At 46.6% G+C, this 18,627-nt stretch overlaps 1 protein-coding gene across 3 annotated transcripts in view; it reads left to right on the top strand.

Moving 5' to 3' along the window:
• The first annotated feature begins 264 nt into the window (after nucleotides 1-264).
• Nucleotides 265-18,627, top strand: part of GET1 (guided entry of tail-anchored proteins factor 1) — a 33,582-nt gene continuing 15,219 nt past the window's right edge. For all 3 annotated transcript variants that reach the window (XM_029214760.1, XM_029214758.1, XM_029214759.1), the window contains exons 1-3: nucleotides 265-469; nucleotides 9,625-9,790; nucleotides 10,988-11,055. In XM_029214760.1, the coding sequence (XP_029070593.1) occupies nucleotides 368-469; nucleotides 9,625-9,790; nucleotides 10,988-11,055 (336 nt within the window). In that variant the 5' untranslated portion in view covers nucleotides 265-367. The remainder of the gene's footprint in view (nucleotides 470-9,624; nucleotides 9,791-10,987; nucleotides 11,056-18,627) is intronic.

The raw sequence follows: 18,627 nt of genomic DNA, 5'->3' as shown, positions 1-18,627 counted from the left end.
TTTAAAAATACATTTATTTAGGAATAAAGGTGAGTCAGTTTAAAGAAAGTATTAATTACATAACCACACAAGTGGCTTGCAGATACAACAAAACCAGAGACTTGGTGGAGGCCGAATCTGGAAAACTGGTTCCGCGGGGTGGTGGGGCGGGTCCGAGAAGTCTACGGAAGCCGGGAAGGCCAAGGGCAAGGCTGGCGTTAACCAGAGCCCGGAGCAAGAGACGGCCCCGCCTCCCCGAGTGCGGCGCAGTGCGCAGGCGCGGCGGCGCCCCTCTGCGGGCCGCTGGGATCACTGCGCACGCCCGGCCTCCGGCTTGGTCCCAGGTGGAGCTGTTTTAGCCGAGCTGGCGCCGCCGTGAGCCTCCGAGATGAGCGCGGCCGAGGCCGACCGCTGGGCTTGGCTGCTGGTGCTCAGCTTCGTATTTGGGTGCAATGTACTCAGGATCCTCCTCCCGTCCTTCTCCTCCTTCGTAAGTGGCTATCTGGCCTTCCAGGGGCCGGTGGGGTCGCCGCCCCAGCGTGCCGTAGACACAGGGGTCTCAAACTGGCCGCCCGACGGCCGGATTCGGCCTGCAGAGGCGTCTTGGTTGGGCCGTCCTGTGTTTTAAGATGTTTTTGAGTGAGTTGCTTGCGTCAAGTCGCAACGCTTTACCCCCATATCCGGTTTTCTGGATTCTTGGGGAGAAAAAAAAGAGCCTGATAATGCTTGGCCACGTTTTCGCGTGGCAGCGGTCTGGAGTTCTCAGTGCCCTTCTGCCAGCCGCACTCATTTCCGTTATTCTCTGGTTCCTGGGGGCGTCGAGCAGCCTCAGGCTGCGGGGGTGGGGGCGTGGGGAGGGCCAGTGCCTGCAGCACGGCGTCCGGGGCTCCGGGAAGTCTCGCCTTCTCGCGTGAAGTGCAGCTGTGCAGGGTCCCTGGGGACGGGTCTCAGGATGCAGGGGCCCCCATTCTTGGGGCGGGAGGGGTTGGAGACAGTGTAGACTTAGAATCCCAGTGCTCTGTGATGTTTCCTGTACCCAGAGGAGCGACGGGCACTTGGGAGCACTCTCTGCGGGGCGTTTTGTCTATCATGAGTAATTTCCTCGTGTCCAGTCGCCACGGTTGCTGTGACTGTCATGCCATCTTCCTGTACCTCCCAGAGGAGGTGTGTTTGACTCAGAGTCTAGTAGTTGTCCTAAGACATCCAGCTAGTGATTGCTGGGGTGGAGGTTTGATCCTTGGTGTGTGATTCTCTGAGGTCTGCCCCTCTGCCTGTTGGAGCGTGAATAGGGGGTTTGGTGGCATATTTGATGGGAGGTGTGTGTGGAGAAGGTGAGGAGCTGTTCTCCGCGGAAGGGCGCCCTCTGTAGGCCGACAGTGGGAGTGAGGGGCTGTCTGACTTAGGCCGAGACTCAAAGATGGGGTGCACACACTGTACCAGTGTCCTGGGAACTCAGTTCTGCTTTTCTCTCCTGGTATAAATTGGTGGTGGTGGTGGGGTATATAAGACTAGACAGGGTTTCTACTTCTTTTTGTTCTACTCTACTGGTATCCATTGGGTGCCTGTTTTGTGTAAAACTCTATTCTAGGACCTTATCACCCAAGTTGTCCTGAGCCAAATCTCTCTTAATCCCATCCCCCGTTGGGAATATTTCCTGATGTTTCCTTGTCTTTAAGATGGTGTCCGAAGTACTCAGCATTGCATAAAAGACCCTTGAAGAGTAGGCCCCAGCCCACTTTTCTTTTTTCTTATTTTTTAAAAATTGTGGTAAAATATACGTAACATAAAATTTACCATTTTAACCATTTTTAGGTATACAGTTCAGTGGTATTGAGTGCATTCACATTGTTGTGCAACTGTTCATCACCCTTCGTCTCCAGAACTGCAGCTTCCTAAACTGAGACCCTGTCCCAGGTAAACATGGGGCGTTATCCACATGCCCCTTCCCCCAGTCCCTGGCAACCACCATTTTACTTTCCGTCTCTATGAATCTGACTCTTCTAGGCACCTCATATAAGTGAAATCATATAATATTTGTCCTTTTATGTCTGGCTTATTTCACTCAGCATAATGTCCTTAGGGTTCATCCCTGTTGCAGCCTGTGTTAGGATTTCTGTCCTTTGTAAGGCTGAACAATATTCCACTGTATGTATATACCACATTTTGTTTGTTCATTCATCTTTTGATGGACATTTGGATTGTTTCTGCCTTTTGACCATTGTGAATGATGCTGCTAGAACATTCGTGTATGAGTGTTTATTCAAATCTCTGCTTTCAGTTCTTTTGGGTAAATACCCAGAAGTGGAATTGCTGGATCATATGGTAATTCTGTTTTTAATTTTTTTGAGAAACTGCTGTACTGTTTTCCACAGTGGCTGCATCATGTAAATTCTCACCAGCAATGCACAAGTGTTCCATTTTCTCTACATTCTCCAACACTTGTTATTTTTAGTTATTATTTTTCCTTTCTGGATAATAGCCATCCTAATGGATGCAAAGTGGCTTCTCTTTGTGGTTTTGATTTGCATTTTCCTAATGATTAGTTATGTTGAACATTTGCTTATTGGCCATCTGTATATCTTTGAAAAACAGTCTGTTCAGGTCTGTGGCCCCTTTTCTAATGGGGCTGCAGGAGCTGTCCCTAGGGGAAGGGCACTCTCTGGAGGCCCACATCCAGTGTGAGTGGCTGCGTTTTTGTGGTTAAGTTAGGAGTTCTTTATATAGTCTGGATATTAGCTCCTTATCAGATATATGATTTGCAAACATCTTCTCCCATTCTGTGGGTTGCCTGCCCATCTTACTTGCAGTATCACTTCGATTCTTCCTACGTACCCCATCTCATCTCACCTTATATTGGAACCACACACACAAAACTAACCTCAATTGCTGAAAGAGGCTGTGTTGGTTTTGTATTCCTCTGTGAATTGTTCCTAGTTTCTCATAAGCTGAGGGGGAAGGAGGAGAGTGTTTGGGATGAGCAGTGGCTGTAAATAAGAACTGTCATCACCTCTGGCTCCTTCACCAAGCTTTCACCAAACCTGTGTCCTGCAGCTAGCACACTCTCGTAAGAAGTTACTGCTGCAGTCTACACATGCACGAGGTTTGTGCCTTATCAGGGTGGCTGTTTGTCGTTCAGGTGAATGAGCACTGGGTTTGTCCTTGGACCTGTGTCACGTCCTTTGCTGCATCCTACCGGCTGTGTAACCTCTCTAACCTCCAACCAGTTAGCCTTCTTAGACCCGTTTTCCCTTGCTTGTAACACTGTCAGAATTGTTAGCCAGGTTCAGAAGGATAACATTATCCTGGCTGAGTACAGTTGCTGGTGTTCAAACAGGGAAAAGTAATAAAGAGATATGGTTTGTGTTGAGGGTCAGTGAAAAGCTGTAAGGAACACGCTGGTCCCGTGTAGGGTAAAATGCTGCTGCTTCTCGACACTTACAGGCTGCCCCATCACAGGCGCTGATCTGAGGATGCACGTGGGAAAGACTCCAGTGAGGATCAGTTTGACTGGGAACGGGCCGTGTCCCCTGCACCTCAGACTGTAGCCTTCCTTCCAGGGTTTCCGAAGCTTCTTCCCTTCAGCCAGAGCAGGGAAGGGGCGCACCTTCCCATTAGTCAGGAGAGGCCCTTGAGGAAGTCTCTCAAGTTCAAGAAGTCCTCTCCCAGCAGAGTGCTGCAAGGTCCTGGGATGGGACCTCAGCCAAATACTGGGGTGGGGGCTGGGTGCCTGGGTAAGGATGCCCAATCCTCGGCGTTGACTTGGTTAGAATTTTCCTGCGAGTTCTTTCATGTTTCCTTTCCAGCCACAGGACGCATTTGCAATCCAGCACAACCAAAGGCGGAGGCAGAGGGGACAAAGACCACCTTGCGGAGCGCCCCCCTCCGTGGCCGGAGGCGCGCTGTGCAGGCGCCCCGGGGCCCAGGACTGGCGTGGCCGAGGGCGGGGGGATCGCCTAGTTAGCCATGTGTCCTGCGCAGGCGTGCCAGGGCCGATGCGCTGGAGGGCGGCCTGCGGGTTGCGGAGAGATGCGTGCACTGCGCAGGCGCCCTAGGACTGGTGTGGCGGAGGGAGGGGTGAGGGTCCGGGCGAGGCGCGTGCCCTGGGCAGGCGCCCCAGGACCTACGCGCCGGAGGGCTGCCTGCGGGTCCCCGAGAGCCGCGTGCGGTGCTCAGGCGCCAGGGGCCCCTTCCTCACAGACCCCCTGCTTTGCAGACCTTGAGCATGGGTGCAGCGCAGGCTGTCCTCTGGGACTTGGTGTGTGGGACTGGCCGCCACTTTTGTGTTTGACAACTTCAAAATCACTTAACTTGCTGCACTAAAAAAGGGGCCGCTTCCCTTTTCTCTTTAGGGGCCTGGGCCACTGAGGTGAGGGGTGGACACTGCAGGGCCTGCCGCTGCGGGCCTTGCTGAGACCCTCCCCGTTTCCAGGGAGCACGGTCGCCTAGAGAGTTCTTGCTGTGGACCAGCATGAGCCCCAAATGCTGTTTGAGGAGGTGACAGAGGCGGCGAGGGGGGTTGAGTGCGCACGAGCAGGTGCGGCCTGGCGGATGCGGACTCCCCCGTGCCGGGGACCAGGGCTGCGAGGAGTGGGCCCGACTTGGCCGGTCCTGGCTGAGGGGCATGTGGGGTTGTTCTGGGCCTTGGGCCCTTCCCGGGGTGAGGGCTCTCCCTGCGATGTTAGGGACACGCCTGAGCCGCCATTCCCAGGGATGCCTGCTGTGTTCCAGGAGGGAGGAGCCTTTGGGCTGTAAATGTCGTCGGGCACGATTTTCAGATGGAACTGGTCCAGCCATTGAGTGGGGGAGTGAGGATTTGAACAACCCCATTGCCACCGCAAGTCCTGGCATTTTGTTGGCAGAGGGAGTGTCCAACTTGGACAGGATCAGAGGGTGACTGAGGAGGACGCTGTGATCTCACACAGGCAGAGGGCCAGCGTCTGGGGACAACAGAAGCAAAGGATTGGTTCTGCCCTTGTTTTCTCTCCAGATTCTCCCACCGGATTTTTTTTTATGATAAGCAAATTTTGTTTGTTTGTTTGTTTGTTTATTGATTGATGGCTTGCGGGATCTCAGTTCCCTGACCAGGATTTGATCCTGGGCAGCAGGCAGTGAAAGTGCCAAGCCCTAACCACTGGACCTCTGGGGAATTCTCTCACTGATCTTTAAAAACTTATTTTCTTTTCTGCTTTAGAATTACTTGTGGACCCATCTCCAGATCTTTGAAAAACCATACCCTACACAGTTTATCAGCTTCTGTCAAGTGGGAGATTTAATACACCTTTGAGTACATAAAAACTTCAGGGGACTTCCCTGGTGGCACAGCGGTTAAGAGACTACTGAAGCCTGCGCGCCTAGAGCCTGTGGTCCACAACAGAAGAAGCCACCGCAATGAGAAGCCCGTACCCTGCAAGGAAGAGTGGCCCCCGCTCGCTGCAACTAGAGAAAGTGCGCATGCAGCAACGAAGACCCAACGCAGCCCAAAAAAACAAATTAAAAACCTGATAGAAATTAAAAAAAAAAAAGACTTAAGATATATATTTTTAAAATTTATTTATTTTTGGCTGCTTTGGGTCTTCGTTGCCGTGCGCGGGCTTCTCATTGTGGTGGCTCCTCTTGTTGCGGAGCACGGGCTGTAAGCGCGCGGGCTCAGTAGTTGTGGTGCGCTGGCTCAGTAGTTGTGGCTCGCAGGCTCTTGAGTGCAGGCTCAGTAGTTGTGGCGCACTGGCTTAGTTGCTGCGTGGCATGTGGGATCTTCCTGGACCAGGGCTCAAACCCGTGTCCCCTGCGTTGGCAGGTGGATTCTTAACCACTGTGCCACCAGGGAAGCCCCAGATGTTTATGTTTTAAAAATTAATATTGGGACTTAACCTGGTGGTCCAGTGGCTAGGGCTCCGTGCTCCCAGTGTAGGGGGCCCAGGTTCGATCCCTGGTTGGGGAACTGGATCCCACATGCCGCAACTAAGACCTGGCGCAGCCAAAAAAATAAATATTTAAAAAAATTAATATTAAGAACATTTTAAAAATTCAAATCTCCTTAAATCTTACATTTCAATTCATAATTCTAGTATATTTTAACAGTTATTTGTAAGGAGGTCTTGGATTAATGTTGGTACCTATTTGCAAACTTAAACACTTGCAAATTTTCTTTTTTTTTTACTTGTAGATGTAATATATTCATTTTTTCTTCAAGCGCTGCATTTCCTAATTTTAACCACAAATCTCTTCAGTTCCCCTCAAGTTTATTCTCCTGCCCTCACTCACTTTCCACTCCTGAGTAACCATTTTTGGCCTTTCCAGTTTTTAATTGTTTTATGTACAGCGTACCTTGGAAATATTGTGGGTTTGGTTCCAGGCTACTGCAATAAAGTGAATATCGAAGTAAAGTGAGTCACATGCAATTTCTGGCTTCCCAGTGCATAAAAAAGTTACGTTTACACTAGAGTCTATTAAGTGTGCAATAGCATAGCATTGTGTAAAAAAAAGTGTACATGCCTTAATTAAAAAATTGTTTATTGCTAAAAAATGCTAACCATCATCTGAGCCTTTAGTGAGTTGTAGTAGTAACATCACAGATGACTAATCAGGGAATACCCTGCTGATCCAGTGGTTAGGACTCTGCCGTTTCACCGCTGAGGGCTGGAATTCGATCCCTGGTCCAGGAACTAAGATCCCGCAATCCCCGTGGTGTGGCCTAAAAAAAAAAATCACTAATCAAAGAACACCATAACAAATATAACAATAATAAAAAAGTTTGAAATATTATGAGAACTACCAGAATGTAACACAGAGACGTGAAATGAGCAAATACTGTTGGAAAAATGGTGCCAATAAACTTGGTTGATGCAGGGTTGCTACAAGCCTTCGATTAAAAAAATCTGTGAAGCACAGCCTGTATTCTCTATAATGCTATGTACGTAATGTGTTTGCCCCTCTATTTCTTTTTTTTTTTTAAATTTATTTTTGGCTGTGTTGGGTCTTTGTTGCTGTGCGAGGGCTTCTCATGTGGTGGCTTCTCTTTTTGCGGAGCATGAGCTCTAGGCGCGTGGGCTTTGGTAGTTGTGGTTCACGGGCTCAGCAGTTGTGGCTCGGGGGCTCTAGAGCGCAGGCTCAGTAGTTATGGCACGTGGGCTTAGTTGCTCTGCGGCATGTGGGATCTTCCTGGACCAGGGCTCGAACCTGTGTTGCCTGCATTGGCAGGCAGATTCTTAACCACTGCGCCACCAGGGAAGTTCCCCCTCTATTTCTTTTTAAATCCTAGTTTTTTCTTTTTTTTTTTTTTTGCGGTATGCGGGCTTCTCACTGTTGTGGCCTCTCCTGTTGCGGAGCACAGGCTCCGGACGCGCAGGCTCAGCGGCCATGGCTCACGGGCCCAGCCGCTGCGTGGCATGTGGGATCTTCCCGGACCGGGGCACGAACCCACGTCCCCTGCATCGGCAGGCGGACTCTCAACCACTGCGCCACCAGGGAAGCCCTAAATCCTAGTTTTAAGAGTCAGGTTTATTGATGTGTAATTTGCATTCAGTGAAATTCACTTCTTGTACATGGGCAGTTTGATGAGTTTTGGCACACTTAATCAGGGTAACCACCGAAACAATCAAGGTAAAGAATATCTCCATCACCTCTGAAAGTCCTTTCCCCACCCTGCACCTGTTTTTTTAAAATCAAATTAAAAAAAAATACACCTTTATTTGAATTTTTGGCTGTGCCTCACTGTTTCACATGGCATTCGGAAATCTTAGTTCCCGGACCAGGGATCGAACCCACGCCCCCTGCAATGGAAGCGCAGAGTCTTAACCACTGGATCGCCAGGGAAGTCCCTGCCCCTGTTTCTTGATTTACAAAGTTTAAGCAGCATCTATGAACTCCTTGCTCTTTAAGATGATTCTGTGATTTTTAAAGATAATTTGGTGCATTCCTGTTTTCTGCCCTAGGGTGGATCTGGCTAGAGTGTATGTCCTTGGCCAGCTCGAACTGAAGAGTCACCCTACTGTGCACCAGGCAGGGGGGATCAGGGGCTAGAGGAACAGACTGATTTATTGTGCACCAGCTATGTACCAGTACAGGGAAATATATTAATATAGTTTATTAATGTATCTTTATTAATATATTTTTAAGAATGTGAAACAAACACAAACGTGCAAAAAAAGTTATCCATTCATTAGAAAGAGCTGGTTTTGTTTCCTGAACCATTTGAAAGTAAGTTGTCAACCCGAGTGCCCTCTTTCCCCAGTACATTAGTGTATAAACAGTGGCCTTGGCCGCAGTACAGCTGTCAGGTACAATCCTCCCGTCACGTTCAGGGTTTCCTCGTCCAAGTGACGTCCTTTGTAGCAGAAGGACCCCAGTGAGCACCATGTATAGCACATACTTGTCATGTCTCTTCAGTCTAGAAGGAGTCTTGGTCTTGCCTTGAATTGCGAGGATGACATTTCTGAATGTCGCAGGGCAGTGACTTTGCACAGTGGCCTCCTGTGGACATCTTTGTCCAGTGTTTGGCGAGGATGTCACATAAAGGATGCTGTGTTCTCTTTGCATCTCACCAGGTACCGTGGGCGTTGATTTGGGGAGGTACACTCATTACTCCGGGTCAGTCCCTGAGGAATTCTCAGTCCCCTACGAGGTCGCCCGTGGACCTCCCCGCGCTGGTGCGAGTGTGGTCCCCTTGCTCTCCCCTCGCTCTCCTGGGACCTTCACCTGTCCCGGTGGGTTGTTGGGCGCTACCTGGCAGCCACTGCATGTGTAGCCCGGGCCGCTGGCGGTGTCCTGGCCGGTGTGTGTGTCTGTGGGGGGGCGTCTGGGGACGGTGCGGGCAGCTGCCCTCACACTTGGGTCCCCTCCACTGTCCGGGCGGCCAGGAGGGTGCCTGGGCCGGTCGTGTCCCACGTGGGGCCTGGCGGTCAGAGGCTCCTCTTCACAAACATTTACGTCTGTTATTTCATCTGTCTGTGTATCTATGGAAAACCACGAGGTCACACCTGTGCCTCCAGTTCTCATCCAGTCCCACGGGATTTATTCTGGTTCTCTCCCGATGCATGTTTCTCACTCCCTTTTCTCACAGTGAGAAAACTGGCTCACAGTATCCTCAGTAGGTGTCCGTGACTTGTGCAATCCTTTGTAACTCGCCCTCGGCCTCCACCACCACCTCCTCTTGTCACGTGTGCCCCTCCTGCTGTGGGACCCCAACTCTCACTCCAGGCAGCCCCTCTGCGGGAATGCCCTCTTCACCTGCCACCGCTTCATCCCTGACCGCCGGCACTCCCCTTGCTCGGCCCACCTAATTTAGCACAGAATTCTACAGGAATGAGGGGCGTGCACAGTCCTTGTCACCTGAATGAAGCTCTGGGGATGGAATCAGTTTTCACCCTGTAATCACAATTTTGCAGTAAAAGTGAAGGATACATACATTTGTGCTGTAGCAGTCCGTGGGCATATCTGCAGAAGGAAAAACGTAATTGAATAAAGACTCACGGGGCGGGGTGGGGTTGGGGGGAGTTTTCGTTTCTGTGGTCGGGGGCAGCAGGACCGGGACCGGGCAGCAGAGCCTGGCCGTGGGGGTAAAGGGCAGCGTGCCCAGCTGCAGGAGGCAGCAAGCGGATGGGGGAGGGGGTGGGGGAGAAGGCTGATCCCGGCTGCCACCTCCACCAGATGTCCAGGGTGCTGCAGAAGGACGTGAAGCAGGAGTCACAGATGCGAGCAGAGATCCAGGGCATGAAGCAGGAGCTCTCCACCGTCAGCATGATGGACGAGTTTGCCAGATACGCCAGGCTGGAGAGGAAGATCAACAAGATGACTGATAAGCTCAAGACTCACGGTACTGTTCTCGTGTGTAGCGTGGGGAGCTTCGTACGAGCTGATTAACAGAGAAATCTTTATAGAAAGAGGCACGGCACATGTGCTTTGATCTTTGAGGTTCTGATGCTGACAGAGACTTTTAAGTTGTCTAGAAGAGACCCAGTTATAATAATTGTTACTTTCTCCTTATTTGCTGGTGAACCTTTGCTTTCTAAACACAGAAGCCTGGGGACTTCCCTTGTGGTCTAGTTGTTAGGACTCGGCACTTTCACTGCTGTGGGCCCGGGTTCGATCCCTGGTCCGGGAACTAAGATCCCGCAAGCCGAGAGTCATGGCCAAAAAAAAAAAAAAAGAACAAAAAAAAAAAACATGCAACCACACAGAAACCTCTAACATCTTTGATTTTCTTCATTCTCTGTAGGTTGACATTTTCAAATTCAACACTTTTCTGAGAGAAGCCTAGAAAAATCTCATGGTGGATTCCCAGGAGCTTTTGTGAATGCTCTAAAAAATGCCCAGCAGTGTCCTTATCCAAGTGTAGACCTCAGGCTGGGGATCAGGTCTTACTCAGCTTTATGTTTGCCACCGTTCCTAACAGTCTCCTCTGATGGATAGGAGGTCAGCTTGTGTGCTGAGAGAGTGCATGGCTAGTAAAACATGCACAGGGGCCTGCCCAGGCCTGAGACAGACCTGACTCCCACTTATGGATTAGTGTGCTGTGTGGTCTGGGAAATCCAGGAAGAAAAAGGTAGTCCCGTTGGTAAGTGCCTCGTAAAAGAACCTCTGATTTAGATGAATAGCTTTAAGAGTTTTTAAAATTAAAGCTTCAAATCTCATAATCTGTGGGTGATTCTATTTTAAATAACGGCACAGTGGATGACTTCTAAGAAATTCTATTTTATATTTTCTAAGTGTGTGTGTGTGTGTGTGTGTGTGTGTGTGTGTGTGTATTTTGTTTGTTTGCTTTTTGGCTGTGCTGCGCAGCTTGTGGGATCCTAGCTCCCCAACCAGGGATCAAACCCAGGCCCTCGGCAGTGAGAGTGCAGGGTCCCAACCACTGGACCATCAGGGAACTCGCTTTTCTAAGTATATTGAGCAGATGTTACATACATAGTTAGAAAATAGTTTATGAGAAGAAATAACATTTCTGTGTGCTTGAATATCTTCTTCATTTTTTTTAAGGACTGATACCATTTCATCCTGTTTTTCCTTTCAGTGAAAGCACGGACAGCTCAGTTGGCCAAGATAAAATGGGTTATAAGTGTTGCTTTCTACATATTGCAAGTAAGTGTCCTATTCTGTCACCTGGGGTCATTGAAGTTGGTAACGGACTGTCCTCCAGAACCATGTGGCCCAGAATCCGGGCCTGGGAATTCAGGCTTTTCCACTTACAGCTGCTGTGCTGTGTGGTCCTGCTAGCGTGTAACTCTGAACACTCTGCGAATTTCTATGTTAGACTAAAATGAAGGCTTTGTTTCTCTTAGTCTCTTTTAGCCTTTGTCTTTTTTTTTTTTTTTTAACATCTTTATTGGGGTATAATTGCTTTACAATGGTGTCTTAGTTTCTGCTTTATAACAAAGTGAATCAGTTATACATATACATATGTTCCCATATGTCTTCCCTCTTGCATCTCCCTCCTTCCCACTCTCCCTATCCCACCCCTCCAGGCTGTCACAAAGCACCGAGCTAATATCCCTGTGCCTTGCGGCTGCTTCCCCCTAGCTATCTACCTTACTACGTTTGTTAGTGTGTATATGTCCATGACTCTCTCTCGCCCTGTCAAAGCTCACCCTTCCCCGTCCCCATATCCTCAAGTCCGTTCTCTGGTAGGTCTGCGTCTTTATTCCTGTCTTACCCCTAGGTTCTTCATGACATTTTTTTTCCCCTTAAATTCCATATATATGTGTTAGCATACGGTATTTGTCTTTTTCTTTCTGACTTACTTCACTCTGTATGACAGACTCTAGGTCTATCCATCTCATTACAAATAGCTCAATTTCATTTCTTTTTAAGGCTGAGTAATATTCCATTGTATATATGTGCCACATCTTCTTTATCCATTCATCCGATGATGGGCGCTTAGGTTGTTTCCATCTCCGGGCTATTGTAAATAGAGCTGCAATGAACATTTTGGTACATGACTCTTTTTGAATTTTGGTTTTCTCAGGGTATATGCCCAGTAGTGGGATTGCTGGGTCATATGGTAATTCTATTTGTAGTTTTTTAAGGAACCTCCATACTGTTCTCCATAGTGGCTGAACCAATTCACATTCCCACCAGCAGTGCAAGAGTGTTCCCTTTTCTCCACACCCTCTCCAGCATTTATTGTTTCTAGATTTTTTGATGATGGCCATTCTGACTGGTGTGAGATGATATCTCATTGTAGTTTTGATTTGCATTTCTCTAATGATTAATGATGTTGAGCATTCTTTCATGTGTTTGTTGGCACTCTGTATATCTTTGGAGAAATGTCTATTTAGGTCTCCTGCCCATTTTTAATTTGGGTTGTTTGTTTTTTTGTTATTGAGTTGCATGAGCTGCTTGTAAATTTTGGAGATTAATCCTTTGTCAGTTGCTTCATTTGCAAATATTTTCTCCCATTCTGAGGGTTGTCTTTTGGTCTTGCTTATGGTTTACTTTGCTGTGTAAAAGCTTTTAAGTTTCATTAGGTCCCATTTGTTTATTTTTGTTTTTATTTCCATTTCTCTAGAAGGTGGGTCAAAAAGGATCTTCCTGTGATTTATGTCATAGAGTGCTTTGCTTATGTTTTCCTCTAAGAGTTTGATAGTTTCTGGCCTTACATTTAGGTCTTTAATCCATTTTGAGTTTATTTTTGTGTATGGTGTTAGGGAGTGATCTAATCTCATACTTTTACATGTACCTGTCCAGTTTTCCCAGCACCATTTATTGAAGAGGCTGTCCTTTCTCCATTGTACATTCCTGCCACCTTTATCAAAGATAAGGTGTCCATATGTGCGTGGGTTTATCTCTGGGCTTTCTGTCCTGTTCCATTGATCTATCTTTCTGTTTTTGTGCCAGTACCATACTGTCTTGATTACTGTAGCTTTGTAGTGTAGTCTGAAGTCAGGGAGCCTGATTCCTCCAGCTCCTTTTTTCGTTCTCAAGATTGCTTTGGCTATTCGGGGTCTTTTGTGTTTCCATACAAATTGCGAAATTTTTTGTTCTAGTTCTGTGAAAAATGCCAGTGGTAGTTTGATAGGGATTGCATTGAATCTGTAGATTGCTTTGGGTGGTAGAGTCATTTTCACAATGTTGATTCTTCCAATCCAAGAACATGGTATATCTCTCCATCTATTTGTATCATCTTTAATTTCTTTCATCAGTGTCTTATAATTTTCTGCATACAGGTCTTTCGTCTCCTTAGGTAGGTTTATTCCTAGATATTTTATTCTTTTTGTTGCAATGGTAAATGGGAGTGTTTTCTTGATTTCACTTTCAGATTTTTCATCATTAGTATATAGGAATGCCAGAGATTTCTGTGCATTAACTTTGTATCCTGCTACTTTACCAAATTCATTGATTAGCTCTAGTAGTTTTCTGGTAGCATCTTTAGGATTCTCTATGTATAGTATCATGTCATCTGCAAACAGTGACAGCTTTACTTCTTCTTTTCCGATTTGGATTCCTTTTATTTCCTTTTCTTCTCTGATTGCTGTGGCTAAAACTTCCAAAACTATGTTGAATAAGAGTGGTGAGAGTGGGCAACCTTGTCTTGTTCCTGATCTTAGTGGAAATGCTTTCAGTTTTTCACCATTGAGGATGATGTTGGCTGTGGGCTTGTCATATATGGCCTTTATTATGTTGAGGAAAGTTCCCTCTATGCCTACTTTCTGCAGGGTTTTTATCGTAAATGGGTGTTGAATTTTGTCGAAAGCTTTCTCTGCATCTATTGAGATGATCATATGGTTTTTCTCCTTCAGTTTGTTAATATGGTTTATCACATTGATAGATTTGCGTATATTGAAGAATCCTTGCATTCCTGGAATAAACCCCACTTGATCATGGTGTATGATCCTTTTAATGTGCTGTTGGATTCTGTTTGCTAGTATTTTGTTGAGGATTTTTGCATCTATGTTCATCAGTGATATTGGCCTGTAGTTTTCTTTCTTTGTGACATCCTTGTCTGGTTTTGGTATCAAGGTGATGGTGGCCTCGTAGAATGAACTTGGGAGTGTTCCTCCCTCTGCTATATTTTGGAAGAGTTTGAGAAGGATAGGTGTTAGCTCTTCTCTAAACGTTTGATAGAATTCACCTGTGAAGCCATCTGGTCCTGGGTTTTTGTTTGTTGGAAGATTTTTAATCACAGTTTCAATTTCAGTGCTTGTGATTGGTCTGTTCATATTTTCTATTTCTTCCTGGTTCAGTCTCGGAAGGTTGTGCTTTTCTAAGCATTTGTCCATTTCTTCCATGTTGTCCATTTTATTGGCATATAGTTGCTTGTAGTACTCTCTCATGGTCCTTTGTATTTCTGCAGTGTCAGTTGTTACTTCTTCTTTTTCATTTCTTATTCTGTTGGTTTGAGTCTTCTCCCTTTTTTTCTTGATGAGTCTGGCTAGTGGTTTATCTATTTTGTTTATCTTCTCAAAGAACCAGCTTTTAGTTTTATTGATCTTTGCTATCGTTTCCTTCATTTCTTTTTCATTTATTTCTGATCTGATTTTTATGATTTCTTTCCTTCTGCTAGCTTTGGGGTTTTTTTGTTCTTCTTTCTCTAATTGCTTGAGGTGCAAGGTTAGGTTGTTTATTCGAGATGTTTCCTGCTTCTTAAGGTGGGCTTGTATTGCTATAAACTTCCCCCTTAGAACTGCTTTTGCTGCATCCCATAGGTTTTGGGTCGTTGTGTCTCCATTATCATTTGTTTCTAGGTATTTTTTTATTTCCTCTTTGATTTCTTCAGTGATCACTTCATTATTAAGTAGTGTATTGTTTAGCCTCCATGTGTTTGTATTTTTTACAGATCTTTTCCTGTAATTGATATCTAGTCTCATGGCGTTGTGGTCAGAAAAGATACTTGATACAATTTCAATTTTCTTAAATTTACCAAGGCTTGATTTGTGACCCAAGATATGATCTATCCTGGAGAATGTTCCATGAGCACTTGAGAAAAATGTGTATTCTGTTGTTTTTGGATGGAGTGTCCTATAAATATCAATTAAGTCTATCTTGTTTAATGTATCATTTAAAGCTTGTGTTTCCTTATTTATTTTCATTTTGGATGATCTGTCCATGGGTGAAAGTGGGGTGTTAAAGTCCCCTACTATGAATGTGTTACTGTCGATCTCCCCTTTTATGGCTGTTAGTATTTGCCTTATGTATTGAGGTGCTCCTATGTTGGGTGCATAAATATTTACAATTGTTATATCTTCTTCTTGGATCGATCCCTTGATCATTATGTAGTGTCCTTCTTTGTCTCTTGTAATAGTCCTTATTTTAAAGTCTATTTTGTCTGATATAAGAATTGCTACCCCAGCTTTCTTTTGGTTTCCATTTGCATGGAATATCTTTTTCCATCCCCTTATTTTCAGTCTGTATGTGTCTCTAGGTCTGAAGTGGGTCTCTTGTAGACAGCATATATAAGGGTCTTGTTTTTGTATCCATTCAGCCAATCTGTGTCTTTTGGTGGGAGCATTTAGTCCATTTACATTTAAGGTAATTATCGATATGTATGTTCCTATTCCCATTTTCTATATTGTTTTGGGTTCGTTATTATAGGTCTTTTCCTTCTCTTGTGTTCCTTGTCTAGAGAAGTTCCTTTAGCATTTGTTGTAAAGCTGGTTTGGTGGTGCTGAACTCTCTCAGCTTTTGCTTGTCTGTAAAGGTTTTAATTTCTCCATCAAATCTGAATGAGATCCTTGCTGGGTAGAGTAGTCTTGGTTGCAGGTTTTTCTCCTTCATCACTTTCAGTATGTCCTGCCACTCCCTTCTGGCTTGTAGGGTTTCTGCTGAGAGATCAGCTGTTAACCTTATGGGGATTCCCTTGTGTGTTATTTGTTGTTTTTCCCTTGCTGCTTTTAATATGCTTTCTTTGTATTTAATTTTTGACAGTTTGATTAATATGTGTCTTGGCGTATTTCTCCTTGTATTTATCCTGTATGGGACTCTCTGTGCTTCCTGGACTTGATTAACTATTTCCTTTCCCATATTAGGGAAGTTTTCAACTATAATCTCTTCAAATATTTTCTCAGTCCCTTTCTTTTTCTCTTCTTCTTCTGGAACCCCTATAATTCGAATGTTGGTGCGTTTAATGTTGTCCCAGAGATCTCTGAGACTGTCCTCAGTTCTTTTCATTCTTTTTTCTTTATTCTGCTCTGCAGTAGTTATTTCCACTATTTTATCTTCCAGGTCACTTATCCGTTCTTCTGCCTCAGTTATTCTGCTATTGATCCCATCTAGAGTACTTTTAATTTCATTTATTGCATTGTTCATCATTGCTTGTTTCATCTTTATTTCTTCTAGGTCCTTGTTAATTGTTTCTTGCATTTTGTCCATTCTACTTCCAAGATTTCGGATCATCCTTACTATCATTATTCTGAATTCTTTTTCAGGTAGACTGCCTATTTCCTCCTCATTTGTTAGGTCTGGTGCATTTTTATCTTGCTCCTTCATCTGCTGTTTGTTTTTCTGTCTTCTCATTTTGCTTATCTTACTGTGTTTGGGGTCTCCTTTTTGCAGGCTGCACGTTCGTAGTTCCCGTTGTTTCTGATGTCTGTCTCCAGTGGCTAAGGTTGTTTCAGTGGGTTGTGTAGGCTTCCTGGTGGAGGGGACTAGTGCCTGTGTTGTGGTGGATGAGGCTGGATCTTGTCTCTCTAGTGGGCAGGTTCACGTCTGGTGGTGTGTTTTGGGGTGTCTGTGGCCTTATTATGATTTTAGGCAGCCTCTCTGCTAATGGGTGGGGTTGTGTTCCTGTTTTGCTAGTTGTTTGGCATAGGTTGTCCAGCACTGTGGCTTGCTGGTCGTTGAGTGAAGCTGGGTGCTGGTGTTAAGATGGAGGTCTCTGGGAGATTTCCGCCGTTTAATATTATGTGGAGCTGGGAGGTCTCTTGTTGACCAGTGTCCTGAAGTTGGCTCTCCTACCTCAGAGGCAGAGCCCTGACTCCTGGCTGGAGCACCAAGAGCCTTTCATCCACACGGCTCAGAATAAAAGGGAGAAAAAGTAGAGAGAATTAGTAGAAGTATGAGGAAAGAAAGAAGGAAAGGAGGAAAGGAAGGAAGGAAGAAAGAAGCAAAGAAGGAAAGAAAGGAGGGAGGGAGGGAGGGAGGAAGGAAGGAAGGAAGGAGGGAAAGAAGGAAAAAAGACAAAGAAAGAAGATACAGTAAAAATAAAATAAAGTATAATATAGTTATTGAATTAAAAAATATTTAGAAAAAAAAAAAAGGGACGGATAGAACCTTAGGACAAATGTTGGAAGCAAAGCTATACAGAGAAAATCTTACACAGAAGCATACACATACACCTTCACAAAAAGAGGTAAAGGGGGAAAAATCATAAATCTTGCTCTCAGAGACCACCTCCTCAATTTGGGGTGATTCGTTGTCTAAAGGAGGGAAGGAAGGAAGGAAAGAAAGAAAGAAAGAACGAAGGTAAAGTATAATAAAGTTATTACAATTAAAATTAATTATTGAGAAAAAAATTTTTTTTTAAAAACCATGGACGGATAGAGCCCTAGGACAAATGGTGGAAGCAAGAGTATACAGACAAGATCTCACACAGAAGCATACACATACACATTCACAAAAAGAGGAAAAGGGAAAAAAATCATAGATCTCGCTCCTAAATTCCACCTCTTCAATTTGGGATCATTCCTTGTCTATTCAGGTATTCCATAGATGCAGGGTATATCAAGTTGATTGTGGAGCTTTAATCCGCTGCTTCTGAGGCTGCTGGGAGAGATTTCCCTTTCTCTTCTTTGTTCTCACAGCTCACAGGAGCTCAGCTTTGGATTTGGCCCTGCCTCTGCGTGTAGGTCGCTGGAGGGCGTCTGTTTTTTGCTCAGACAGGACAGGGTTAAAGGAGCCGCTGATTCGGGGGCTCTGGCTCACTCAGGCCGGGGGTGGGGGGCGGAAGGAGGGGCACTGCGTGCGGGGCGGGCCTGCGGCGTCAGAGGCGGTGTGACGTTGCGGCAGAGGCCGGCGTGACGTTGCACCAGCCTGAGGCCCGCCGTGCGTTCCCCCGGGGAAGTTGTCCCTGGTTCCCGGGAACCTGGCAGTGGCGGGCTGCACAGGCTCCGCGGAAGAGGGGTGTGGAGAGTGACCTGTGCTCGCACACAGGCCCCTTGGTGGCGGCAGCAGCAGCCTTAGCGTCTCCCGCCCGTCTCTGGGGTCCGCGCTTTCAGCCGCGGCTCGCGCCCGTCTCTGGGGTTCGCGCTTTTAGCCGCGGCTCGCGCCCGTCTCTGGAGTTCCTTTAAGAAGCGCTCTTAAACCCCTCTCCTCGCGCACCAGGAAACAAAGAGGGAAGAAAAAGTCTCTTGCCTCTTCGGCAGGTGCAGGCTTTTCCCCGAACTCCCTCCCGGCTAGTCGTGGTGCACTAACCCCTTCAGGCTATGTTCAAGCCGCCAACCCCAGTCCTCTCCCTGCGCTCTGTCTAAAACCGAAACCCGAGCCTCAGCTCGCAGCCCCGCCCGCCCCGGCGGGTGAGCAGACAAGCCTCTCGGGCTGGTGAGTGCCGGTCGGCACCGATCCTCTGTGCGGGAATCTCCCCGCTTTGCCCTCCGCACCCGTCGCTGTGCACTACTCCGCGGTCCCGAAGCTCCCCACTCCGCCTCCCGCAGTCTCCGCCCGCGGAGGGGCTTCCTAGTGTGTGGAAACTTTTCCTCCTTCACAGCTCCCTCCCACTGG

The sequence above is a fragment of the Monodon monoceros genome, unplaced genomic scaffold, assembly GCF_005190385.1.
Source record: "Monodon monoceros isolate NGI ecotype Baffin Bay Population unplaced genomic scaffold, NGI_Narwhal_1 Super_Scaffold_11, whole genome shotgun sequence".
In the NCBI taxonomy this organism is placed as follows: domain Eukaryota; kingdom Metazoa; phylum Chordata; class Mammalia; order Artiodactyla; family Monodontidae; genus Monodon; species Monodon monoceros.
This window is presented reverse-complemented; position numbering and strand designations above follow the sequence as displayed.